General features: G+C 40.4%; 2 protein-coding genes across 4 annotated transcripts; both read left to right on the forward strand.

Moving 5' to 3' along the window:
• Positions 1 to 3,887: 3,887 nt before the first annotated feature.
• Positions 3,888 to 12,317, forward strand: LOC100694878 (GRAM domain-containing protein 2B). Of its 2 annotated transcripts, none has more exons than XM_005454456.4 (14): positions 3,888 to 4,261; positions 4,798 to 4,923; positions 5,414 to 5,501; positions 5,629 to 5,698; positions 5,773 to 5,876; positions 5,967 to 6,062; positions 6,281 to 6,352; positions 7,346 to 7,426; positions 7,576 to 7,687; positions 8,071 to 8,187; positions 8,754 to 8,844; positions 8,992 to 9,096; positions 9,212 to 9,296; positions 11,478 to 12,317. In XM_005454456.4, the coding sequence occupies exons 1-14, from the start codon at positions 4,167 to 4,169 to the stop codon at positions 11,514 to 11,516; spliced, it is 1,281 nt and encodes a 426-aa protein (XP_005454513.1). In that variant the 5' UTR covers positions 3,888 to 4,166; the 3' UTR covers positions 11,517 to 12,317. The 2 variants fall into 2 exon arrangements, with proteins under 2 accessions (XP_005454513.1, XP_003449657.1); XM_003449609.5 differs by having other exon boundaries at positions 3,983 to 4,261; positions 9,209 to 9,296.
• Positions 12,318 to 14,718: 2,401 nt separating this feature from the next.
• Positions 14,719 to 26,519, forward strand: LOC100708442 (TNF receptor-associated factor 2). 2 transcript variants are annotated; one of them, XM_005454460.4, is made up of 11 exons: positions 14,728 to 15,182; positions 16,632 to 16,841; positions 17,752 to 17,830; positions 18,313 to 18,411; positions 20,137 to 20,298; positions 20,416 to 20,490; positions 20,854 to 20,928; positions 21,637 to 22,209; positions 22,837 to 23,014; positions 23,238 to 23,386; positions 23,563 to 26,519. In XM_005454460.4, exons 2-11 carry the CDS (start codon positions 16,654 to 16,656, stop codon positions 23,779 to 23,781), a joined length of 1,797 nt encoding a protein of 598 aa, XP_005454517.1. In that variant the 5' UTR covers positions 14,728 to 15,182; positions 16,632 to 16,653; the 3' UTR covers positions 23,782 to 26,519. The 2 variants fall into 2 exon arrangements, with proteins under 2 accessions (XP_005454516.1, XP_005454517.1); XM_005454459.4 differs by having other exon boundaries at positions 14,719 to 15,182; positions 20,137 to 20,490.
• Positions 26,520 to 26,983: the final 464 nt, after the last annotated feature.

The raw sequence follows: 26,983 nt of genomic DNA on the forward strand, positions 1-26,983 counted from the left end.
ACTTGACGTGTACAGCAGCAACTGTCTTTTAAAGTTGACTGAAGTACAGTGAACATAGCAATTAGCTGCCTGGAATGGCAATTTTGCTAACGGCATTAGCTTTGTCAGTATCTAGAACTTGGAACGTACCTTGAAAAATCCTCTGCTGCCTTATACATATTCATTTTAGTGGGACCTTCATGCATTTCCAGTTGTACTAAGAATTCAATTTCATAATAATATTAATTTATTTAATTGTACATTTTCATATACATTTACAATTAAATAGCACATGACACATTTATAAAATTAAATACTAAATATTAAACTCCTTTTTACCCAGTAATTCACAACTGGTGTCAGTTCCACTTTATTCAATGTCAAAGGTACAGAGACTTAAAAAACAGTGATTAAGTCTGTAACTAGATTTTCTAACCACCATGTGTGATCTCACAGTAAATCTGATTCTCTGGAAGGGCTAAGGCCTTGTTTTGGGAACTCCTGCAATAAAACAGCATAAAGTAGACTGTGAATACAACAAAATAAAGTAGTATTGGAAAATAAAATTGAAGTACAATTTTACACATTTTTATACAGATTCCTGAATCGGGAACAAGTGTTTCTTTATTGTACGAGTAATTTGTTATAATTTGTTCAAGTTAGATATTTCATTACTCAGCAGAAGGATGAATATTTCACTAAATTGTACAGCTCCTTTAAGTCCAGACAGCTCTTAAAAATGGTTATTCTTTATATTATGTATCCAGACTTGCATTGTTGCATGCATTATTATCAGGCAAAACAACGAAACTGGACATAGTTTTGGCAGTTAGTTAGTGAATTCTAGTATTTATAAAAAAAAGAGAGAACAAAACACACAAGATCGCTGTGTTTTCCAGCGCTCATTCAGCGTGAAGTCACTCTGGCAGCTTTCCTTCCTTTAATCCCGAATTCCTTGTCAGCCATGATTAATGGCAAGCCTACTAGCTGCTAGCTTGCACTGCACTGCTGGCCGTGCCATTGTCTCCTGGATACTTAATGAACTCTGACAAGTCTTCTGTTCCTGCACTGACTTTAAACGTTGCAACGGCGACCCCTGGAGGTAGAAAAAGGCGTTTCATTCAATTTCACAATAAATTACATGCAGCACAGTGACACTTTCTTCTGTTTTAGTGATAAAGACTGCAGTTATCTGAACTCAATTAACAAAGTTTATAGCAAAATTAAGTTAACAGTACAATGAAAATGCAATCTTCTTGGGTGTATCCACCGTAGTGACATCCAAACATAGGCTACTTTGAGCTGCACCTTTGCCATAAAGCATTACCACAGCAGATAACTCTGAATTGTAGATTTTACATATTTTTACACTGGGATTTGTGTTGCTACCTAAATAAAACCAGGGATTGTTTTAGTTAAACGTGTAATTCACTACACTGTAATCTATGCTTGTTGGCTGTGCACATCCATGACACAAACATCCCATTCTACCAAATCCCAAAGGTGCTTTATTGAACTGAGATCAGGTGATTGTGGACTCAATGTCAGGTTTTTAAAAAAGGACAGGAGGATAGACGTGGCCAGCAAAAATATCTCAGGTGGGCTGTGGTGTTTATATAATGCTCAGATGGTACTAAAAGGTCCAAAGTGTACCAAAAAATGTCCTCCACACACCACACACACACTCAAAGGCCACTTCACAGAATCACAGGTGATTTAATCACAGGTGATTTAAGTGACTTCAGATGCCAGATGAGCTGGGTTGACTATTTTAAAAACTGCTGATGTGCTGGGATTTTCCCATAAAACCATCTCTAGGGTTTACATAGATTGGTCCCAAAAAAAAAAGAAAAGAAAAAATATCCAGAGGGTGACAATTTTCTCAGAGATGTAATATGTTGAGAACAATGGCCAGTCTGCTTCTAGCTGACAGGAAGGCAACAGCAACTCAGATATTGTTACAATCAGTACGCAGAAGAGCATTTCTGGATGCACAGCACATAATACCCGGAAACAGATGGACTGCAGCAGCAGCAGCAGCAGCAGAAGACCACACCAAGTGTCACTGCTGTCAGCTAAGAACAGGAAGCTGAGGTTACAATTTACACGGGTCACAAAACTTTAGAGGTTGGAAGTTGGAGTCTAAAGGACTCCAAGTTCATGGACAGGGATGGCTCTACCCATGATTACTGAGAAGAGATTGGCAGAAGCAAAAAGACCAATAGGCACATGTGTTTTTTACTCCACAATAAAGAGTCATAATTGCATAATACACAATACTATCCAAACTGGATGTGATCTGAAGACTCACTTGCAAATTTATGAAACTATTACATATTTTAAATGTAAAATCTTCTGGAAACTTTCAAGTTTGTTATAGTATATCTGTTACATGACATGTACAGTTTTCTCTGCATTACCTTTTTACTTGCATCCTTACACTGTGATCATGGATTGCCTCTTTTTGCTGCTGTTTCTTTTAGCTGCTATCTTATTCATAAGGGATCACTACTTCAGATGGATTTGCATATTTGCTATGGTACAGGCTTTTTCCCCCTATTCCTAATACAACCCTCCAGACTCGTGTCTCCTCCTGGTCTCAAACCAGAAATGTTATTGTCGACAATTGCCAAAATAAATAAATAAATAATACTGGTATTTAAACTGTTGTAACTTTCTGGCCTATAATCTGTACACCAAGCTGCATTTATTTATTTATTTATTTATTTTTTTGGTAAACTCACTTTTATATAATCTTTATTTATGAAGCTGAAAAGTGTCCCTGACATTAAAAAATGTCTCTTTTAAAGAGAAATTGTAACAAATATAACAGCACAGTTCTATGAAGATATTTGAAGCAGCCAAAAAGGACAAGGGGCACTGGGGATGTCAAACATAAGGCCCAGGACCCAGAACCAAAGACTCAAATGAGGCCCACTGATAAACTGAACTTTTTCCTCTTATATTGGGATATCTGAGAGATTAAATGTGCAGTTAAACTTCTCTGCACTGAGAGAAAGATGAGTTTCACTTGTCTGCCTCCGCTAAGATCAAAGTGTGCTGTATGTTTTCAGTTTTCAGTTTTATTTGTCATATGCAAGTTAGCACAGGGTCAACATCGCAATGAAATGTGTTTGACGAGCAGCGGTCTCTCAGCAGCATGATACAGTAGGAAAAAATATAATAAAATATAATATAATAAAATAAAATAACAAATAGAAAAATAGTAAAGAACAAAATATTAGAGAGACATGGTAAAAGAGAAAAGATGACTAAATATATATGTATCTATAAATATAAATATATGTACACTAGTGATTAAATAAGAAAATCTTGAAAAGAAATATGACGGGAGGGCAGATGGGATATTGCACAGGAATGAGCAGCAGAAATTTACAGTATTGCACTTTTTAAATATAAATTACAATAACAATAAAGTGAAGTGACCAGTGCAGATTAATCAGAGTACTTGTGAAGCTGCAGGGTAGCTTCTGAGTGCTGTGTTGTGTGTGTTTAAGTGTTGTGGTTGAGGTGTCGTATGGCTTGATGGTAGAAACTGTTTTTAAGTCTTGTAGTCCAAGCAGACAGACTCGGCTCACAATGTAAAATGAGTTTGACACCCCTGCTCTATTTATCAGTATAAGCAAAAGCATTACAAATAGAAAACACATAGAAACATTGGGAATCACTTTTCGGCACACCGGCGATCTTTGGTGAACGGTTAACCGAGAGAATAGTTTCAGGTAATCTCACTTGAAAACACATTTATCAAGGTTTACACTCTGCTGCCGTCTGCTGGAGGTCTGCCTTAAGTACAATCACATTTCTGGAGTTTTAAGCGTATAAACAGTTGGTGAGGGAAACAGTCACTCTTTCAGAGGAGTCCTGGAAACCTTCACTTAAAGCTCACGCAAAGCTTTGACGTAACATTTAGTGTGCGTGAGCATTTTATTACAAGCAGATAACAGCCTGCCCCAGCAGGAGTCCTCTTTGCTCTTTCCCTGTTGCTCCTGACGTTGGTCCCAGCTGCTCCCTCCCCCTTCCCGGCTCCTCCTCTGTGTGGCTTCTTGGTCCACAGACCGATTGTCCCAAACTTTAAATCCTTCCTGAAGCTTCTCCATTATCTGCGGCGCGAGAGCGAAAGCAGAGGCCGATGGCAGAGGCGAGCGAGAAATGAAGTATGAGATATGGTACTGATGACCGAGCAGGCGGACAGACCTCTGACCCCGTTATTCTCAGCAGAACAACTTCCCTGCAAGGACTCCCGAGGGAACCGCTCGACGTGAGTGTGGGAAAGATGCAGCCAGGGCCCGGGGCTGCCTTTCAGTTTAAGTTGGGGGGAAGCGATTGAGGGGGTGGGGGTGTTAAGCGTTGGGCTAATTTGCATCTGCATCCTGCTTCAGAGTGTGGATTTGAATTAAAGGCCTCTGCTGACTCTGTAAAAGCACGAATTCAGCGAGTACGTGGCACGGAATAGAGCCAGGATGGGGTTAATTTGCATTCCAGATGGCAAAAGTTATGTTTTAGCGCCGAAGGCCAATTTTACGCATGCCCCGTCTCTTTAACTCAAAGAGATGTTTCTGTGCGCTTGAATGGGAATCACCACAACCTCGGTGCCTCAACATGTTTTGTTCCTGTGATATAAACCATTACAGCAACACCGAGTGATACGAGCACGGGGAGAGACAAGTGGAAACCTGAGGCAGCTGCTTTTTGAGCACGTTTAAATGTTGCGTGAGAGGTGTTTGTTAAGGCACAAGTTTGACAGCTTCTCCCAGGGGAACAGAGAGCAGCGACTTAACTGTGTCATGTGTGCAGGTCTGAGGTGGACAATGGAGGCGAGGGGAGGCAGCGGAAGCTCGGAAGGTCGCCTGCAGACCTCCAGCTCTGTCTGGAGACAGCGTCCGACCAGTCCGAGAGCAGGAGGAAACCAGTCGGCGTCAGGTGGACAATATGTAGATTTTTATTGTTTATAAGCACTATATAAACTTTTAATGACAACTAATAAATTAATAATAAGTTAATTTTAATGTCAAACATAAAAGGACTAAATTAAAGTGAAAAGAAAGCTGCAAGTGACTGAGAGAAGCTTATTGGACTTTTTCTTGTTTGTTTTTTAGTTCAAAATGTGCTAGTTTTCCATTTTAACTGCAGCTCTGCAGCTGCACCCATCCTCCTATATACCTGCACAAACAGAGAGCTGTTTACTGATTATGTTGCTGCTGGTCAAGCAGCTTTTACTTAACCACGTATGACACGCTGCAGAGCCAAATTAGAGGGGTTTACTTTTTTGCCTGATAACAGTGTTTAGTGATAGTTTGAGTTATAAATCTGTAACAGTACTTTTCCTTCTGCAGCCACCGTTGTCTGTTACCCGTCCTCCTCGGGTGTTACCACGATAGTTAACTGTAAACACTGACCTTTCATTTGCCAGACTGAAACCTGTGGAGCAGCTTTCGCCAGTGCTAAGTCCATGTGACTTAGAAACAAAGTTTGATAAGAAGAAATGGCAGCCTACCCAGGTAAAAGAACAACAACAACAACAACCCAGATACTGATCCATTGACAAATACCACCAAACCCCAAACTGTTTTTATGTATATACAATTTTTTTTCTTCCATTTTTTAATTTAAAACTTTGCTTTTCAGTTGTCAAAAACAAACACCCAGTTCCATAAGTTATTTAAGGAGGTCAGCAAAGATGAGCAGCTCAAGCAAAGTAAGTTTCACCTTTTGCTTTCAGGCAAACAGCAAAGGAATGTGAGAGTATTAATGTGAAAATGTAACCAACAGGTTACACTTGTGCCCTCCAGAGAGATATTTTGTATCAGGGCAAGTTGTTTGTCTCTGATAACTGGATCTGCTTCCACTCCAAAGTCTTTGGCAAAGATACAAAGGTATGTCACTGTTAACTGCAGTGAGGAATTTATCTGAAATCTTTGCGATTAGCTTGTTTGTTAAAGAACATGAGGTCTTGTCCTTTACAGATCTCAATCCCGGCGATGTCCGTGAAACTAATCAAAAAAACTAAAACAGCGCTGTTAGTGCCAAACGCCCTTGTGATCGAAACTCCGAGTGATCAGGTAAGAAAGCATTTGATGCAGTCAGCTTTTACCTGACTTTCCTCTCAACACTCTACCTGCCAGATGGGGGGCTGTAGTTGAGCCTGGTTCTGTTAGAGGTCACTTCCTGTTAAAAGGGGAATTTTTCATCCCCACAGTCGCCAAATGGCGCTTCTGCAGTATACTCTAAAAGTAAAATGGAATTAAAATGAAAGTGATGCTAAATTTCTCTTTTCCAGCATGTGTTTGTGTCATTCCTCTCTCGAAACGCCACCTACAAGCTCCTGAAGTCAATCTGCCTTCATTTAGAGGTAAATGGCATCTTCTATACGAGTTATGCAACTTGTTCTAGCGGTATTCATTAGCTACATTTAGTCTTCTGCAGGAAATCTACGTCCTAATTTACAACACAACCATTGTAAGTTAGAAAAATTGACTGTACAAAAACACTGAGCCTTTTCTCTTAACCCTGCACCACAACCTTCCACACCATTCGAGTCATTGCAGGCTACGTAAACCTGAGGTGTAGTTACATTTCTCGAGATGTGCGCGTCAGGTCATGTGGATCGTTCCAGTTAGAGTTCCTGCTGAACCATAATTCAGGCATTACTGCTGAAACACGTCATGTTCTTTGCCCTTTAATAAATCAAATTAACTACATTTTTTAGAGAGTGTCTGTACTTTCTTTCTCTTCTGTGTTTCTTTAAGACTGGGCAGTTACTGGAAGCGACTTTGTATCTTGGACACAGTATATTAAACATTAGCGTGTTCCAGCTTCCTCTCTCGTTACACTGTAAACTTAGTGTTTTTCTATATTAAATTATGTGTCTAAATTCAATACTGGGCTCTATCAAAGGCCCAGTATTGAAAAGTGTCAAAAGTCAAAGTAGCAACTAGCTAAAAGAGACAGTTTAGCATTTAGCTGCTAAAGAGCCATGTACTCAACGCAGGAGTTAGAAAGCAAATGGAAGAGGGTGATTTTTAATTCAGTCATCTAAACAGAGAGAAATATGTTCACCAAGTGCCTGTAAACACACAACTCTAGCTTAGCTTTTTTCTCAGGTGTGTTTAAATAGGCAACTGTTTGCTAATGCAGATGAAAACTTTGCTAAAGCAAATAGTGAAAAGGCAGCGTCTAACCAAAACAAAGGGAGTGACTTCATTTTTGAAGAGACTTTGGCGTGTGCGTTGTGTGCATAGAAACAGACAACCAAATGAATTCTACTGCTGGATTCTGTCTGAATAGGCAACTGTTTGCAGACAGTTTCATAAGTCAATACGAAAGAAGTGTGTTGTCATTACAGGTGGATAAGTCTTGTGGCAGCCCCGTGACTTCCTCTTGTGAAAACAGCTTCAGAATCAAGTGCCCATCGTCACTTCCTCTGGTCAGTAAGGGGTCTGTTCTTTTTCTGGTTTATTTGTTATATATTTATGTTCTGTTGCGATAGAAAGAGCTATACAAAGACCTTGTTTTCATGTGATACAACGCCCACATTGTATGTGGTGACTATGCTATGTTTCATGTGGGCTGCAGGACTTTTCTAGAGACTTCTCTGACCTCGATGGAGTTGTTCAGCAGAGACGGCAGGAAATGATGGAGAGCAGCAGCTCCGGGTCTCAGACTCCAGATTATGACAAGTTAGCTGGTGTGTGTCCCATCTTCTTTCCTCTGTGTAATTATATAGCTACTGTGTCCTCGCTCTAATCTACTGTACACAGTTTGTAGAGTCATTATTTGTCTCTGTAAGGGGTGTCAGGTGTCACTGTGGCTTAGACAGCCTTTAGTATTTAGGGTAGCTGGAGTCAAGCCAAGTGAGCCTCTGGGACTTTGTTTTTATTATAGTGAAGACACTTTTCACAAAAAGAAATCTCATTAAATAATTAATGAAATCTCCATTTTATTCTCAATGACAGCCATCAGTACTAAGAGCACTTGTCACATTTGCGAGCTTGTTTGTTAGCCTCTTAACATTTATTCAAAGTCGCCCGCCGCTGGAGTTACAGCCTTTTTCTCTGTTGCTTTGTGCAGACTTCAGCGGCCTCCCAGGCACATTTCTGAGCACAGTGAAGAGCGGAGAAGTTTCAGTCCACGCAGATATTCACCTCCAGACTTCCAGCCAAAAGCACGGACCCGCCCTCAACAGCGGTACTTTGACAGTGGCTTTCTAAAAAAGAAAAGATGCTTTGTTGTTAATGCTTCTGTAGTCTTCGATTTCACTGTTTAGCAGGAGCTATTGAATGTCGATGAACTGAAAAGTTTCAGTTGGATATCAGGATAATCCACGCTTTTGCCACTGACCTTTATTCAAAAACCTATTTTGACAAAATTAGAAGAATTATATTTGTACATTATATCTGCAAACTACAAATGAAGGCCTGAGAACAGCTCAATATCCCAGCCTGCTGCTATCACACCCCAGCTTACCAGTCAGCATGTCACATCTTCTTTGTTTGATAACCAATAGTTTAAAGACCAAGTTGTGTTTTCTGTGGACTCAAAGTCAGACACGCTTTACTGTTATATATGCTACCGTTAGAGGCACACGTGTCTTGTGGAAACAGATGCAGAACACAGAAATTAGAAAGATATTTCTGACATTCTGTCATAAAGTATTTCTAACATTTCTTTATTTCTTTCTAAACAGTTTATTGCCTTGTTGATGAACATTACCAGAAATACTCTTATTTTTCCTTTGTTGCTTTCACATGTAGACCCCAGCAAGCCAACGCGAGGAGCCGCTCCAAAAGACAAGTCCTCGCAGCCGATGTCGTTACAAGCCATCCTCCTCATCTATCTGTTTCTGTGAGCAACCTCTCATTATGTGGAATTTGAGAAGCCAGAGCAGTCTGACAGACACTTGTTAGGATGTAAAAATCATTTACATCATTTAGCTTAGTGATTGTTCTTTGTGGTTATTATTTGAATCCTGTGTTTCTGTGTATTTAACAGAGTCGGTGTTCTTGTCTTGTCGTCCTGTTACATGGCGTTCAAGATTGTGGCTCTCGAGCAACGTTTGAACTCTTTGGTTTCGACAGGAGAACATATGTACAGTGAGTAAGTAAGCGTGGGATCCACCTTTAAGGATTTAAGAGTGTGAAATACACATATTCACCACATTTCCAAATGCATGGTGAATTTGGTAAATAATTTGGTGCAAATCTTAAAGCAGCAACACTGGGAGCCAAAGGTCACAGGATGAAGTGAATGCTGAGATCTACGGGGAACTGTCTACCAACCTGTTCAAGCTGGAGAAGGTTTGTCAGATTTTGTGAGCTAAACAGCAGTTATAGTTGCTCATACAAATTGTATTGTTAGATGTAATATTTGAACTTAAAATATTGCAAACTAGATCTGGCTGATTTGTCATTACAATAGAGTCAGCAAAGCAATAATTAGAGCCTGAACGATATAGGATTTTTAAGACTGATACTGGTATTTATAATTGGAGTTTATATTTATATCTGGAGTATTGGGTGATATTTTTTTTCCGAAACATAAATAGATATTCATAGCATTTGTTATATATAGTAACTTACGAGTTATTTCTAGGATTATATGACAATACAGTTTAAAAATATTCTTCTGTTATTGTGCTATCAAGTCGCTCATTTACCTTCTGCCTGAGTCTGCTCAGATCAGCTAGTTATTGTTGTGTTGCAGAGTGCCCCCTGGTGGACAAACTGTGCAAACAGTTATAACGTATCTGAAGGGTGTTTTTCCTGTTGCTTCTTTACTCTTTAAATTTGTATTTATTGGACGTTATAGATGCTGATACTGATATATCAGCAGATAGCTGATATCGGCCAATATATTGGTCGGGTTATAACTTCTGGCCAGACTAGTGCATTTTAAAGTGGCCAATCACACTGGAACATAAAAGCTGTAAGCAGCTGTGCCTGGATGTGCCCTCAGAGGTGCTCTCCTCCTCATCTGACATCATCTTAATATTGATGTCCCTCTGTAGCTAGTGCACTTTGCCTCATTCCAAGCAGCTGTAAACGCAATCAACACAGACAGTCGGTAGTGCGCAATGCACTGTTGACAGTAGACTTCTAGCAGTGTGATAGAAAAAATGTGATACGTACCAGTAATGCTAAAACAAATCCAGGGAATGAAACAGGTGAAAATACTGAAAACTTGCATAAAGGTGTCAGACCAGGGATACCAAACTGATTTTACACTGTGGGCCACATATATTTTAATCTTAAGCTAGCCAAACCACTGAAACTCCTCTTTTTGTTACTGTACAGAAGTTTAACTACACTTTTAATCCTCATGAAAAAGAAGTCATTTTTCTACATGATAGAGAAATGCTGATGTAGTAAATGAAAGAAATCTGTAATCACGACTAGGAATTGATAAGAATTTAGCTGATTCCACTTTCGATATCAGTTATCGATTCTCATTGACTCTGCCTGACAGTCACCACCATCGCCATCAGTAAGGACACAAATATGATCTTTCTCTTAGATGTGAACACAAAGCTGTCAAAACAAAGCAAAGATCAAAACCAGCACAAAGAAGCTTTAAAGCGATCACGAACAGATGGACACAGAGGCTGCAGACTGACTGCTCATCAGTCTGTCATCAGACAGTACCTGTTGAAGTTCAGAGTGTGGCTGCTAGGCTGGGGTCAGGATTCATTCAGCTAACATCACTCTGGGTTCTTGGCTAGCTTAGCATTAGCATGCTATCTGTGCAGGTGCCTGCTAAGAGCTGAAGTTGTGTTAACAGCATAATGCAGATTTGTTTGTCCTTGGATGCAGTTTGCACTTTACCATGGCACTCTCATAATAAAGTGCAACCCCCCCCAAAAAACGACTACCGGTATACTATATTTATTTGCTACTTAAATATTTATTTATGCACATGGATATAATTCATGGGACCAATGCGCCCACCATGTGACAATCCTTGTTCGTGCTCAACCAGCTGTGCACTTCTTGACCTTTGTAACCTGGTGCAGCTGGATTGAAGATGCGAGTGTAGGATCATCTCAGTTTTTACCCCCATTTTAATGACATCACTCTCAGAAATGTGACTCCTTGTAAAACCACAACATTTTAGTTTTTTTGTTGATAGTATTTTTTATTTACAGTACATTCATTCTGATATAAACAGAAAGGTACAAAAAACAGATAAACAGAGATTCAGTAAGACAGAGTACGGTAAAGGTGACTTTTTTAAAGATGCACATTTTAGAAAAAAACAAATTCCAGAAGTCCTGGCTTCAGAAATATTTTACTGGGAATGAAATGATGATTGATGGTGTCACATTTTAAATCTAACCACAGTTAGAAACACAGTACAAAGCTAGCTGTTGCCCTCAAGGACCCAGTCTTTACGCTAAGCTAAGCTAATCAGCTGTAATATATTTAACATAATTGTGAATTATAAAGTATCCCTTACTTGGGTTTGTTTTTTTCACACCACAGATTCAGAAGAACCTCCGGAAACTCCTGGAGGAGACTTAAAAGAAGACCGTGGTCTGTTGTAGTGTCCACACAGAAGAGAGCGAGTGCTGTGTAGAAGAGATCGTGCTTCAGATTTGGTCATAACTCTCTTGCCAAAGCATGGACAGCTCATACACAAAGCATTCTTTAGACTGTGTGAAGTGAAATTGTGCAATAATGGCTTCTTTCCCTTTTGCACTCAGGACTATTTGATCACTTTTTTAAACAAAAAGCTGTGCTGAAGCAGTGTGCTAGTTTGGCAGTGGTAGTGCTAGTGAAGTGACTATGTTTTATTTATTTAATAGCTTTCCTGTTACATTTCACAGTAGTAAGATCGTTAATAAGTTGTCAGGTCCAAAGGTTCTATTTCATGTCAAGGTCAATGTTTTTGTGAGCATTAAAATGTCAGTAAGTTATATTTTTATCATGCTTATGAATCACTCATCAAAAGATTCTACAACAGTCAGCTTGTTCCTATAGTGTGATGTCAACAGATATATATAAATATACACTTTGCTTTGTGAAATCACACAACAATAAGAGCAAATCTGAGTTTAAAATATATTTTTTATTGTAAGTGTGGAATTTTTACTTTTCATACGAACCAACTGCTGTTTCATTCAGATGCAATTGTATAGTTTCTCAAACTTAGCAGCGTGTACTGCATTTACCCTGTTCCCATTCTGTTTTCACTTTGTGTGTTTGAAAACCACACAAACTTTGTGTTTAACTTTAGTTGTGACCCTTCAGATCACAGCTTGTGCCTCTGTGATTGTATCACAGCTCTAAAATAAACGGTTTTTCATGAAGTGTTTCTTGAAACTGGTGTTAACAGCTTTTGCACTTATTAAGGAGCACCAGGTTACATAAGGCTGATCGCTCAGCCAGGTGACACGCCTGCAGACCACAGACAAATGAATGCAAACAGCACCGATGTAACCTAAGAACATGATGACTGGCTTGAATACCTGCTCACAGCGGTGAAAGAAGAACTCTCTTTACTACAGTGTACAATAACACTTTACCACAAATAAAAGACTAATGTGTGTGCTTTTTTAAATTCTGCAGAGGGAGTTTGTTTTTGTTGTAATTTTTCCCCTACAGTGTTTTTATTGGGTGACAGGTAAAGGTAGACCAGTTTGGCATGGAGTAAAACATGGAGAAAGTGATTTGGAACTGGCTTCTTGACATAAGCTACACGTTGCCTGAAAAAGATGCCATCTGGATGGCAACGTGTCACTCCAAAATTCCCATCTTAAACGAGCTCGGCCTCAGAAAACATTAATCTTGTTTTTTTAATCTTTGCTTTGAATGTTATCTTGCATTTGTGAACTGCTGTTCAGTCACACTTCAGTACAGTTCAGTAATGGTGCTCAGCATTGTCCTTGTGTAGTTTTCTCTGATCTCAATTCAGAACATTATGCACCATAATCGTTGATAATACCACATTCTTTGTAATTTTATGGTGAGAAATGTTATCCAGACATTGTTGGAATCACACACACCTTGCTGCTTCAGCAGCGTGGCTTGTCATTAGTAGCCTAAAAGACTTTGGTTGCAGCAGAAAGAAGATAAAATGTGATTTCATGACACAAATAAGTGACGGAAATTTAAAACACACCTTAACTGAAACATAGTTCAAACTGTTCTGATGATGAGGACGCTGCTGTGACTTATAAAGTGTCTGCTATTTTTATTTGTTCTCTAAATAGTGTCACCAACATTAGCTACCCCAAATCACTAGAGATTATTAGCTCATTTTAACATTCCAGGTGGCAGCAAGTCAAAATTATGTTACCTGTCCAGCAGCAGCCTGCATTAAGCTTTAATATTGCTATAAACTGAAATGGATGAGTGTATGCCTTTTATTCACTGTTACGTTTAACTTTTGGGTGACGGCACAAAGACAGAGAGGAGGATAGAGATCGAGGGAGAGAGTAGGATGAACACAGCAAAGAGAGAGCAAAAAGAAACAGGTAAGAGTGGAAATGTAGTCAAATTCACCAAAAATTACTGAAAATTATGTACATAGGTCTATTGTATGCCTTTTTAAAATGTGTGACATTTAAGGGATCTTTATTGTGTGATTAAAATTAAAATTGTCCTTAAGGTAAGTTTACTCAGTTACAACAATAAAGTACAAATTTAATACCATTCAGTTTTATTTATATAGCGCCAAATCCCAACAACAGTGACCTCATGACATGTTATATTATAAGGTAAAGACCCTACATTAAAGAGATAAAACCCCAACAATCAGATGACCCTCTGTGAGCACTTGGCAACAGTGGGAAGGAAAAAACTCCCTTTTAACAGGAAGAAACCTCGGGCTCAGAGAGAGGCTACCATCTGTCGTGACTGGTTGGGGGTCAGGGGAGAAAGACAAGACAAAAGACACGCTGTGGATGAGAGCCAGAGTTATATTAATAACTAATGATTAAATGCAAAGTGGTGTATAAATACTTGGAGGGTGAAAAGATATACATGTTTCTGGAGTTCCAAAGAGAGAGTGAAGTAAAATGTGGAAAAGACTTAAAAGTCATCAAGTAAATAAATGAAACAACATTACTTTAAAAGAATATTTACAGTGCAGTATTCAGTAGTACCTGTTCCACATTAGTTACAAAATGGGTGACTTTATTGCAGTATTTGTACTTAATTCCCTACTTTGCATTGTACTTTCTAGGAAAGAAAACTCGAGCTCAACATGCTTAATCACACTAACAAATGTACTTAGTTATATTCAGCTACTGTGTAACGCTGTATTTTACCACTACCACAATTGTAAACTGGAGTTAGTAATGTAAAAAGGGACTTTTAAATATACAAATATACATAAATATCCTACATAAAACATAAACACTGTAAATTACACACAAGAGGAGTGAGCGAGGTGTGCATCTCTAATGGGCCCAATATGAGGCCACGAACAGCGCGGCCGACCCAAGTGTATGATTTTTAAAGCAAATTTAATGATATATCAGTACAGATGCTCAAAAATTTACAAATCTGTTGTCAGGGGAAAAGCTGTCTTAAAAAATTTGCGATTTTTTTGCTTCCGGTTTTCACTTCCTCTCCTCCTATTTCAGTTTAATTTTATTTATACAGCCCCAAATCACAACAAAAGTCGCCTCAAGGCACTTTATATGACAAGGTAGACCCTACAATTATACATACAACGATAAAAAAAAAAAAAAACCCAACAATCATATATGAGCAGGCACTCATACCAGCGCTGTTGTGGCTGAATAGCGACACCTGCCGTTCAGGAGAATACTGCAGGGAGTACTCGCGCCCTCAGCTCTGGTATAAATGGTACCGACGTCACTGTTTGCGGCCAGTGTAAACGGGTCCATTACATTACAGTCTCCGGCAGCAGAGCAGCCCGCCTCCTCTGGATTGTGGACCAATGGCTCCGACGCCTCTACATCTCGTCTGCCTCTCAACCCGCGTTCAGCCCCTCGCATGACGTAACGCCCAATCTGAAAGTGCAATGGCGATATTGGACAATAACAGCCATCGCGCTTGGGGTCCACATCTATATTATGTGGCTAAGGTTCAAGAAAACACCTCCAGCCGGCTGCAAAACCACATATAATATCGGCACAGAGCGCGAGCGTCAACCTGCGACCAGGAAAGGTGATCTCCCAGCCTCTGCACGCGATGACAGCTTAGAATAAATCGCTGGTGAGTCCAAACTCTGCTGATTGCAACAGCATTCGCCAAAGGGAAAAAAAGGCTTTTCCAGTAAATGGTCTCTTGCAGGCAGCAAGCCTGAGATTTCAAAGGGGCGTGGCGGTATGCTGGGTACTACTTCTGACGGATGCTGATAGCTTAGCAACAGCGACGGGGAAGGAGAGCAGAGACAATGGATGTGCCATTTGTCAGCATCGTTACTGGGCAGGCTGAGCTGAGCGCGTGTTTGCTGGACTAGAGAGAGAGACACGATCCTCGCCACTTTGTTCCAAGTGAGCAGCAAGGAGCCGTGGATGCAGAGTGGAAATGTAAACAAAGGGTGTGGGCCTTCCAGCTGGCCTGTGATGCTCTGCCACACACATGAGCATCATGTAGTCATGTCAAGAAGAAGGCCAGCCAGCAGTGGATCACAGCTGCTCCAGAGCCCCAGAAACCCAGGGGTCCCAAACATTACACTGGGTCTCTGCAATAGTTTTCAAGCTGCCAGCTTTTATTTGCCGTGCTGGATTGCTTTTCTATTGTTGAGCAAGCTATTTTAAATTTCATTGCCTTGGACTTCAGGACAGTCTAAAACGATTTTCACTATTTTTGACATTTTATAGTCAGCCTTAAAGTTATATTTGTATTGTTTAATAGCAAAGCCACTGAAATACATTCACATCATAAAACTACAGTAATTCTTGTCCATGCGTCCACCAAACTTTAGGTCGATGTGTTAAAATCCTAAGATTTTATATATATCTTATTGTGCTTGGAATAAAAATAAAACAATATGTTTCCATCCATCCACCTGTTCATTCCTCTATTTATCCATCCATCTTTAGTTTATCCAGTTCAGGGTTGTGGTTGGGCTTAAGTCTATTTCAGCCATCATATAGCAAGAAGTAGGATACACCCTGGACAGGTGTCCCGTCTGTCACAGGGGGAACGCAGACAATCACTTACATTTACTGCTGATTTAGGATCACCGGTTAACCCTACATGCATGTATTTAGACTGTGGCCGTACACCACTGACTGAACACACTGAACCCACACAGAGAGAAGCCCTTATGAGGTTATGGTGCTAACCCCTGTGCAGCCCTGAAAGACACTTTGATTACTTAAAAGTAACAACAACACCTACAGTATAAAGGTAACAAAGTAACATCCATGTATTCTAATGAGAAGACTTGTATTAGTCACTTGGCCTGTCAGGTGGTTTTAAATTTGTGGCTAATCAACAGGATAATGAATGTGAATATGAAGACATGGGTTAAATACCAACCAGAAAATGCAATCCTGGACTTTTAATGGCCATATAAATATTGAAACTTGGTTTTTAAGATGTAGAGTATTGGTTCCCTTCTGGGTGTGATGAAAAAAAACAATGAAAATCCAAATGGAATCTGAAAGTGAAACTCTTGCACCTCCCAGTCTTGACATTTTGCTTGTTTCCTAGGTGTGACGTGTGAACAGACACCATGGCCACACAGGAACCGTCCCCCCCTTCGTCCATGGAGAGCAATAAGCCCGGCTTCCCCAAGAAGATCCTGGGCAACAAGCTGGAGGACAAACACCTGTGCAACTGCTGCCACAATATCCTCAGACGGCCTTTCCAAGCCCAGTGTGGACATCGCTTCTGTTCCTACTGCTTTAACAGGACTGTGAGGTGAGGAGTGGAATGGCCAAAGGCTAAAATAAATACTTTGGAAGTGATTGTAAATATTTAGATTTTTAAAAAAATCTTTAATCATTTAATTTATAGTAATGTTGCTCATTCTCCTTTGTTCAGTTTCAGGGAGCTGCTTTTAGCTTTTAGAGCTTCTATCAGGCTCAGAGAAATGAAAAATTTAACTTAATTACTACTTAAATGATTCTAATCCAGGACTATTTAATTCCAGCAGTAATTAGCGCTCAACTGCTAATAAATTAGTGCTTACACTGGATTAGTATTATTAGTGTCCCACTGAAGTGGGAGACTGATGTGTCGCTGATACTTTGTGTGTTGCTTATTCTTTGTCAAAAGCTGTAAAACCACATTGTCAGCGGTTCAGTATTTTTTGAGTGGACCTCTTTGCTTTGACACCATTGATGCATCTCTGTAAAATATCTTCGATGACAGAGACTTGATCATATTTGGATGAGGGCGTGGAGCTGAAAGTAATCAGCTGAAGCTAACGAGCTTGAATTGCAGTGTTCTTCCATAGACTGGATGGGTCGGCTGTAGGACACAGAATCCTGCCTAACATGGCATAAAATGCTATATTTTTACCCATGAGCCCACTGGACAGAATGTTAGCATAAATAACCATGAACTGACACTATTACTGTTCTGATAAAGTAACAAACATGATCGGGAGCTGGCAGCCAAGAAACTTTAATACTGATGTTGTTTTAAATGGGTGTGTTGTGAAATAAACATGCTTTTCTATATAAAATGATAGCATTGCTAATATTATTTATAGCTTTAAAGTGTATGTAAATCAGCAGCTAAATCTTTAACTCATAATTAAAGTGTCATAGCATAGATAAAGTAGCATAAATCATTGGCTATGTTTTATGTTGTTGTTTAATTGCAGTAATGGACCTCAGAAATGCAATGCTTGCATCAAAGAGGATATTTTTGAGGACCCTACCTCGATTTTAAAACAAGGATGCGTGAGTACTCTTTTTTTTTTTGGATTACTTTTTTTTAAATTAAATGAATCACCTTGATTTGAATCGGTGAAAGATTAAAAGAAACAGAGTGGAAAACAAGCTTCTGAAGTTAAAATATGTCTGACGTGAGCTCTGCGTGTTGCCCTATTTACGTCATGTGCAGTCTGTGCACTAGTAACAGCAGCGTGGTGATACTGGTGATTATGAGTTTCAGCTACTGCTTAGATAATATAATCATCACCTGGCAAAGAAAATAAATGTTAGCCGCTTCCATCATCTAGTGCACTGCTATTCGTGGTTGCCTGTGCTAATAAACAGAATATCTTCATACAGTTTAAATCATATGTAAACTTACAGTAAAATAACTGCGTGCATGTGTTGAATGTGCAGCTTTTCTGACACTGATGCACACAGCAGCTGGACATGCGGTTCACAGATGCAGCTCAACAGCAGATCCTTTTTATTTTCTCTCGTTTTTTCAGGCTTTTCCAGACAATGCGGTTCGAAGGGAAGTTGAAAATCTGCCAGCTGTTTGTATCAATGAAAGCTGCACTTGGAAAGGAAGCATAAAGGAGTACGAGGTGAGGTGACTTTTTTCCTTCACTTGTTTTTCAGTAACCAGGTACCCTAATGTTTTGTGTTTGTCACTTTGAAACGCTCGCTAGCCCCGCCCTGCGTGCATGAGACAAAGCCTTTCCAGCCTTGGCGCTCTTCTTTAGCAACCATAATCTGGATTGCAAACAGATGTTTAACAGAGTTTCTACGGCAGCCTGTGGGAGGTGGAAATGAGGCTGGTGCATTTATGAAACAGTGTAAAGGAGGCATTTGGATAATCTGGGAATGTGCAAACAGAGCAGATATTTCTACTGCTTTCAAGAAGTGGGAGGAAAAATCGATAAAGCATAGTATCACAAATGGTGATACTGCATCAATACAGGGACACCAAATTTTTGATTAAATAAATTAAAAAGAAACCCTGGGAATACTATGAACAAGAGGACTCATCTCATGCACCATCATACTGAGATAACGTTAGCTGAGCAATCTTACATTAAGTCAACTCAACCAACAACAACACTGGAACCACTCAGCTTGACAAAGCTACCAATGCTCCTAATTCAGAGCAAGCTGATGGCTCAGTCATGTGAGTAAAAATAGGACAGCAACCTCCTTCCATAAAAAAAAACAAAACAAAAAAACTTGTTCTGACTAAGCAGTTACCCAGAGCTTGTTGGTGATGAACACTTACAAGCACTTTTGATTACAAGGCCATTGCACAGGCCACCTGATAGCAGGCAACCTTTCTGCAAACAGTCACAGTCTGACTTGGACTGACTGCAGTCACTCTGAGATTGTCGAAGGTTTGCAAATAATTGCTGTCTACTTATATAAAGGCAGACGGATTGCCAACATGTTGCCATCAGTCTGAATGAGTCAACAAGCACAACTTGAAGGGACTCGACTCAACTGCTTGTATTCTGGTTATGGTTTTAGAAAATCATAAAATCATGGGGTTTGTGGTCATTTCCATGTCCGCTGTTTTCCACAGCACAGAATGAAAATGAAGACATCAACACTATAAAATAACAAAAATAAAACCTGCCGTGCAGAGTGCGTAGTGTAAAAATGTAAACAGAGCAAAATGTGTGTCATATTTTACTTTGCACACATTCCCGGACTTGTGACAGAATCACAAGTAGTGACATTTAATGGAATTTCTTGCCTTCTTTGTGCATTTGAAACCATCAGCTGGTTTGTTTGGGTGTCGCAGGCAGGTTCCAGTAGACTACCTCGCAGCTGTGGATGAAGTTCAATGGGAATAATGGTCACGGTGCAAAAAAAACTTGTGCAGCTTGTTGTTTAGATTTCAAAAACAGCACAATCAAGAAAAACTACTTAAATCCAGTCTCCTTCGTATCACATTTCCAGCAGCTACCTTTAAACAGTTGCATACATTAGGTAAACATATCGCTGCCACACTTCCTGTCTTTGTATCTACCAGTTTCTTTGTGGGAAATTGTGTTTGCATGTTTTTCGTTTATGCCTTTGGTCTCTGGGGACCGTAACATCTGCAGCTGTTGTTCTCCTTCTTGTGGCTGAAGATGGTTCTTTATAGCTGTGGTTTTTACCTTTGGACTCATCGTCCTGTTACAGAATGATAGTGTTGCGTGAAGGATAAGACTGTAAACATCTGACACTGTTAAAGCTACAGCACTGCTCTGTATGTAGACAAATAAGCCTCCCAGCGCAGTACAGAGGTTACCATTCTGCCACAGCACCTCAGCATAAGCTCCCACTTTCCACAGATGAACCACGAGGGGAAATGCGAGTTCATGATCATCCCCTGCCCTTCCTGCAAAGAACGAATCCGCTTCAATGAACAGGAGCGCCATAATGAGCGAGAGTGCCCTGAGAGGACGCTCAACTGCAAGTACTGCAAGGAGCCGTTCCACTTTAAGAATATCAAGGTTGGAAATGATTTATTTAGACCAAAGATGCTCGTCGGGGCCTGTGCGGCAGATCAGAGCAGCCATTTGTGTGGCATTAAAAGAAACGTTGCTGCCTTTTCGTTTTTTTTTTTTCAGGCGCATGATGAGATCTGCCCCAAGTACCCGATGATCTGTGAAGGCTGTGCCAAGAAGAAAATACCCAGAGAAAAGGTAAATCTGAGACCAACGTGCAGAAAAGGAGGAAGCATTATGTTGTAAAACTGACCATAGTCCCATGTAGCTGCTGTACACTTTCTCTCTCTTTTCCTCTAATCAAATGTGATGGCAGAGAGCATGCTACTGAGCTTCTGAAAATAATGAATGTACTTTGTCATGTTTACTTATGTTTAATAAAAAAGAAACTGAGCATAAAAATTTGAAGATGCAATATGTAAAATGTCAAAAGATACAAAGTAAAATCTATAAGAAGAAAAAGACACAACTGATTCATCACTCGCTTTTAATACACAGCAGATGGAAAATCATTTTTATCGATTGTTAGAAATTGACTATTTTATTTCTTTTGTTTCCCAGTATGTGGACCATATCAAATTCTGCAGCAAATTCAGAACTCCATGTCGATTTCATGTGGTGGGATGCGATATGTCTGTAAGTAGCCCGATTGTTTTCTCAATAACGAATTCAGTATTTGAGCACACAGTAAGCTACGAGATGATATGAGAGAAGATATCATCTGAACCAAGACGAGGAGGAGTGAGGAGGTATCTTTTTTCCAGTGACTGTATATAAAAGATGAACAGAGCCACTGTGATGTCACACCTTGGTTTGTAGACTATTGTTTTGAAACTTTGAGCATTTAGACTGACCATCCTGCTTAGTTCTTTAAAAACACAAGTGCTAACCATGCTAATGTTCACGCTAGTTAGCCAGTTTGGTTAGCAGTGTGATTCATTGTAATCTTTGGGATTTAAATTGTTATTGGAAAAACTATTGTGGCCTTGAGAGGTCACTGTAACTTAGGAAAACACCAGCAAATAGAAAACCGCCACAAAAACACGCAAAACACAGTGAAAGTTGAAAAAAATGCTGCTAATGCTCAAAGGGACAAGCTAGTAAACGGCTAATAGTAGACAGTAGACTATTGTATATTGTTAGTGAGAGATTGTATGTTTTGAATTGAAAAAATAAAAACAGGAGTTTACAATACATTGGTGGAAATGAATCATGTTATATTAAAAATGACTTGAAATGAGTAACAAATGAGTTAAGACTATGTTAGATTTACCGTTCTCCTTTACTTCAGTAATTACTCTGTGCATTCATATATTGTTTCTGGTTTATGTTGCACTTTTGCAGGTGGAGAAGGAAAAGATTCATGACCATGAGCGCGCATATGCCTATGAGCACCTCAATCTTCTGCTGCATTATATTATGGGCATGAAAGTTAGCATGGAGGGCCTACAGCCCCAGGGACTGGAAGTAGCCGGACACAAACTGGTGGAACTCCAACAATCCCTCAAGGAACTCGAGGCCAGAGTCTCCCAGCTCAGCACCACCTCCTCTGGGCCTCCCGTGCAGGGAGCCGCCGCCGCCGCATCCTCATCATCTTCCAGCTCTGGACCTCCTGGTCCACCCGCTTCAGTTCCTCTACCTCCACCTCCCACTCTGCCTCCCACTCTCTCTGTGTCTACATCCTTCACGCCTCTGCCCAGCTCGGTGGGCGCAGCACTTGAGCTCCAGCTTCACAGCGAGAAAACCAAGGTGGCCGAGCTCGGCCGCAGGTGCACGGAACTGGAAGTCAAAGCTGGCACGTTTGAAAATGTGGTGTGTGTCCTGAACAGAGAGGTGGAGAGGTTCGCCACCACCATGGAAGCCAGCAACCGTCAGCATAAACTGGACCAGGATAAGATCGAGGCTCTGAGCAATAAGGTAAGCTCGAGCCATGACTGCAGCTGGTTGATGCAAGTTGGAGCATTCCTTGTTCTCTGAATCTTTATTCAGTACACACAGCAATGGACCGTTCATTTTTAGATTCACCATTACTTTAACTTTTCTTCAGTATCGATGTAATCCTGAATCCTGGAGAGAGCTTAGGTTGTGGTCGAATCTGTTTATTTGCATACAAAAAAAGGTGTGAATGGCTGATTTAAGGATAGGCGAGTCTAAAAAATACTTTTAGCACAGAAAATACTTGCACAGATTTTACACTTCCAGTGTGTAAAGGCTGCTACTCTGAGAAAACTTGTTGCCTGCCAATTTATAAAATCCCAGAAAAGCCAGGAAAAGGCTTGGAGATGCTTCAAAGTGATACTTTGAACAAACAGTCTTTTCAAATGACTCTAAATTAGGCAGTAAAATATTTGTAGTTTCTTCCTTAAAGGCAGAGTGATGTTGATCACCTTGAATTGATGTTAATATGAATTTGTCATTTGTAATGTCTGAGCATGTTTGTGAAACCAACCAAAACAACTGCACTTTTTGTTGGTTATTCTCTCAGCTGCAGTTCAGTCATTACTGGAAAATATCCAAGTGACTGAATATGTGTTTGTTTTCCAGGTGCGACAGCTGGAGCGGACTGTGGGGCTGAAGGACCTGACGGTCGCAGAGATGGAGGGACGGCTGAGAGAAATGTCCGCCACCACATTTGACGGCGTCTTTATCTGGAGGATCTCAGATTTTGCCAAAAAGAGACAAGATGCCATCGCAGGCCGAGCCCCCGCCATGTTCTCGCCAGGTAACACTGCACATTATCACAGTGCTGATGCAAAATCATCAGCCTAGAATACCAGGAGCATGATCAGTGAACTGGTTTGAGAAGAGCAACAATACATGCCATTTGTCAAAGCCATGATTTTGTCCTGCAAAGATAAAAACGTTGAAAAAGTTATTACTAAATTACTAGAAACTCTTTAGATGTCTTCTGCAGATAATTAGTTCTCTTTCCCGTTCTCTTCCAGCCTTCTATACCAGCAAGTATGGCTATAAGATGTGCCTACGGATCTATCTGAATGGAGATGGGACAGGGCGTGGCAGCCACTTGTCCTTGTTCTTTGTGGTGATGAGGGGGCTGAGTGATGCCCTGCTTAAATGGCCCTTCAACCAGAAGGTAAAAGACTAAGAAACAAGCAGCCATTCAAATATCCCCTTCTGGTTGTTGGACAGTCTACCATTGTTTTCTTTTCCGTTGTTGTTCTTATTTCTTTAAGGACCACAGTGAGGTTTGTTCTGCTGAAACTTGCCTATTTCATCCCAGCAGTAATCTCTAGCTTATCTGACTTCCAGGTTACGCTGATGCTGCTGGACCAGAGCAACAGAGAGCACATCATCGACGCCTTTCGACCTGATGTCACTTCCTCCTCCTTCCAGAGACCCGTGAGCGAGATGAACATCGCCAGCGGCTGTCCACTCTTCTGCCCGCTCTCTAAGCTCGATGGCAAGAACACTTACATTCGTGACGACACCATCTTCATCAAGGCGATTGTGGACCTCACCGGCCTCTAGACGACCTCCACGGGGTGTTACAGTTTGGCAACCAGGCAGCTCTTTGACCATTAAAGGCTTCATTTTGGCTCAGTCGCGGTCCCTTTCAGGGCTCCGTTCGGGCACCTTGCTGTCCCCCGCAGCTTTGGGGAGACAGACATGCTTGCGACAGTCTGCTGCATGTAGCTGCTCAGACCAGACGATGCAGGCATTCTTATACCTTGGTGGTCTCTGTGTGAGAACCCTCCCCTCCGTCATTGCTGTACATTTGGGTGCAAAACTTACTTTCCCGACATCACAGCATCACCATCCACGGTGATAAAGTGCCGTTTCAGTTCTGCACACGAGTTTTCAGTTAGAGGAAGCAGGCAGCAGTGTGACGTAGTCAGAGCGGTGTTGAGCAGAAGCAGAGGGGAGTGAAAAGGTAGAACTGCGTCTTTGTTTTTCGTCCCCTGCTTTCGAAGGCTGGGGGATGTTGCAGAACATGCAGAGTGTGTTAGAGCAGGGCTGTAGATGTGTTTTATGTGATCACTCTGGTAAAGCTGGCAGTAGAATTATAATAGAGTTAGAGCGTGGCTTGATGCAGATTTTGCTTCCTTTTAAAGATTGTGGATATTGTGAGCTTCTCAGTTCCAGTGTGGAGTAAATTTGCATAGACAAACGTGGAGTTATGTTATGAATAAGATTACAGGCATTTCTTTTTATTTCTTCATTTCTTTTAAACAAAATGCATGCTGCTGGAGTTTTAAGTATAAAGTATAAAAATGCTCTTTTTTTTGGAAGGGGGGGGGGTTGTTTTGGGGGTTTTTTCAACTGAGCTTCACAAAGTTTCATCATTTGATATTAAACTTGTTAGTGATTTATCCATCTGTGATGGTGGACATTGCCTGCATGTCTATGAAGCCAGGCTATTTACATGTAAAGTCAGTGTTGCGTATTTGTTCCTAATAAGGGGGTCGGTGGTTCTGATTGGTGGTTTGGTACATCTGTGGAAGATACAGTGGAGTTACCAAGGAGTCAGGGCAGCTTGCCAGTCAAGCCTGAGGCGTAAAACTTACATGTGGTTTTGTCTCTGACAAACATACATCGCTGGAGTTTTTCCCAAGGATATGCTCACTAGCTCACATCTCAACACATAGTACCGTGCCCCACCACAGACTGAGGTCAACGCAGATTCCACGAAATGAAGGAATAGTATGTTCCTTGTTTTCTGTCCATACAGTATACAGTGCGTATGTGTTTCTGCTGCTATATGATAGAATACTCATGTGAATGTCGGTGCAAATATAAATGAGCTACGTGTGTGGAGGTAGAGAGGATGGAAACAAGAGATTGTATTGTTGTCGGTCTCAGGCCAATGTTGACTTTATTTATTGCAGATCGATGTTCAGCGCAGCCCCCGAATTTTTCGTTTTCCCTTTCCGTGCTCTTTCACCAATTTTCACCACAGCACCACACATCGAACAAAAACTCTGGTTAAACTGAGATGTACTTTTTCCGCGTGCCGTCACTTTGGCACGCATCCTGAGGTTTTAAGGTTCACGCTGGCCTGTTTGGAAACCAGTCTCGACCTGTATTGAAACCTCTCTGTGCATGGGAGGCTTCGATTCATATTCACTATGGAGTTTCACAGCGGCTTTCCTCGTGGGCCACGTGTGAACGCATTTATTTGTATTCGTTTGGATGAAAATACGTAGAATAGTTATTATGTTATATCTGGCGCCGCTTCCGTTCAACAGAAGCAGCTGCCTATATTCATAGCAATGTATAAATATGTATCTTTCATATCATAATGTTGAAATAATCTATATATCAATGTTAATATACACAAGAGGTTATAATAAACATAGTATTACTGAATACCTTATTAATTCTATATCTATATACCAACTTTTTGTTTGATGGTTTGAACAGGCCAGGACAACCCCTTTGTGACTTGTGATTCTTTCTAGAGTGCAATATATGATCATGTCTGTTAGGGTTTACAGAGGTCACGCTCGACTCATTTGTTTACATTACCCATTCTGGCGCCGAAGAACCGCAACCCAATTCTCCGAGGAAATATGGTGCTTTCCTTGTCATAAATCATATGCTATTTTATCAGTAACATGAAAATCACAAGTCAGTAGCTATCCGTGCAGCTTACTGGCTCTGTGGGCTTTTAGAAGATCATTTTAATGTTAAGGAATTCTTGTTCCATACAGTGAGTGAGTTTATACTCTTATCTTAGGAACCTTTCAGTGAAGACTGAGCTTGTAATAAAATAGGATTACATGGACTTTTTAAAGTGTTCTCGTAATGTGCCAAACTCAAATATTACCTCCATGTATGAACACTGTTGTACTGCAAGTTGAATTTTATGTTCTATGCTAAAATATGGTGCCAAATATGTTTCTATTTAATTTTCTATGAAGATGCGTGTGTGAGATTTTAATATGAGGCGTCATTACTTCTGTAAGCACCAGAGGAGCTGATTAATACTGTCCCATTTAAACTGTCCTCAGATGAGGTTTCTGAATGTAAGCTTTAATTAAGTTGGTTTTCCTTTTCAAAAAACACAACAGCCGTTCTGTCTTGTGATGCAGTTGACTTGAACCAACTTTTTTTGTGCACTTTCTATCCTTTGTTTGTCCAGACAGGGTATTTTGTTGAGCGATTTATGTACCTTGAAATCAGAGCCATATGTATTCTGATGTTGATAATTGATGTATTATGCTGAAAAAAGGACATGCAGTATGTAATAAAGTGTGGTGGTTTCAGCCTGTGTTGATTTTTTAAAGTGCATCTTTAATAGAAAGTATAGAAAAAAGAGCATTTTGAATCTTCAGTTAGCATTTTGGTAATCAGCCTTGCTACTTTTTTAGGGATACATATTCTAGATATTCATAAAGTGCCATGGGTGGAACACTGAGACTCACCTAGTTAGTGAGCTAATCAAATGCTAGCTTTTCACACACCAGTCTACTGGAAAGTCCTTATAACACTGCAGCCCATTACATTAGACAAAACAGAAGAGAGCTCATTGACTACAATTAACAGAGGTGAGGCCTAGTGGACACCAAGTAGCTGTAAAAGACACAGCAATTATGACTTGCTGGAGGGGGATTTGCACTACAGTAGAGATCGCACTGTGTGGAGCGGTTGTCTGATGCCACTAAGCACTGCTGTTTCAAGCTGAAAACTACTGTTAACTAAATAAAAGAGAAATGATTTAGAAAAAGAC

The sequence above is a fragment of the Oreochromis niloticus genome, linkage group LG7, assembly GCF_001858045.2.
Source record: "Oreochromis niloticus isolate F11D_XX linkage group LG7, O_niloticus_UMD_NMBU, whole genome shotgun sequence".
Taxonomy (NCBI): domain Eukaryota; kingdom Metazoa; phylum Chordata; class Actinopteri; order Cichliformes; family Cichlidae; genus Oreochromis; species Oreochromis niloticus.

What these genes read in the sequence shown, in the direction of transcription:
- LOC100694878 (XM_003449609.5), top strand. Translation starts at nt 4,167, where the DNA reads ATGGTACTGATGACCGAGCAGGCGGACAGACCTCTGACCCCGTTATTC. An exon ending in TCCCGAGGGAACCGCTCGAC is followed by an intron (nt 4,262 to 4,797) that starts GTGAGTGTGGGA and finishes TCATGTGTGCAG; the next exon opens with GTCTGAGGTGGACAATGGAG. An exon ending in AGATTATGACAAGTTAGCTG is followed by an intron (nt 7,688 to 8,070) that starts GTGTGTGTCCCA and finishes TGCTTTGTGCAG; the next exon opens with ACTTCAGCGGCCTCCCAGGC.
- LOC100708442 (XM_005454459.4), top strand. Translation starts at nt 16,654, where the DNA reads ATGGCCACACAGGAACCGTCCCCCCCTTCGTCCATGGAGAGCAATAAG. An exon ending in GAAGCATAAAGGAGTACGAG is followed by an intron (nt 18,412 to 20,136) that starts GTGAGGTGACTT and finishes CACTTTCCACAG; the next exon opens with ATGAACCACGAGGGGAAATG. An exon ending in CCCCGCCATGTTCTCGCCAG is followed by an intron (nt 23,015 to 23,237) that starts GTAACACTGCAC and finishes GTTCTCTTCCAG; the next exon opens with CCTTCTATACCAGCAAGTAT.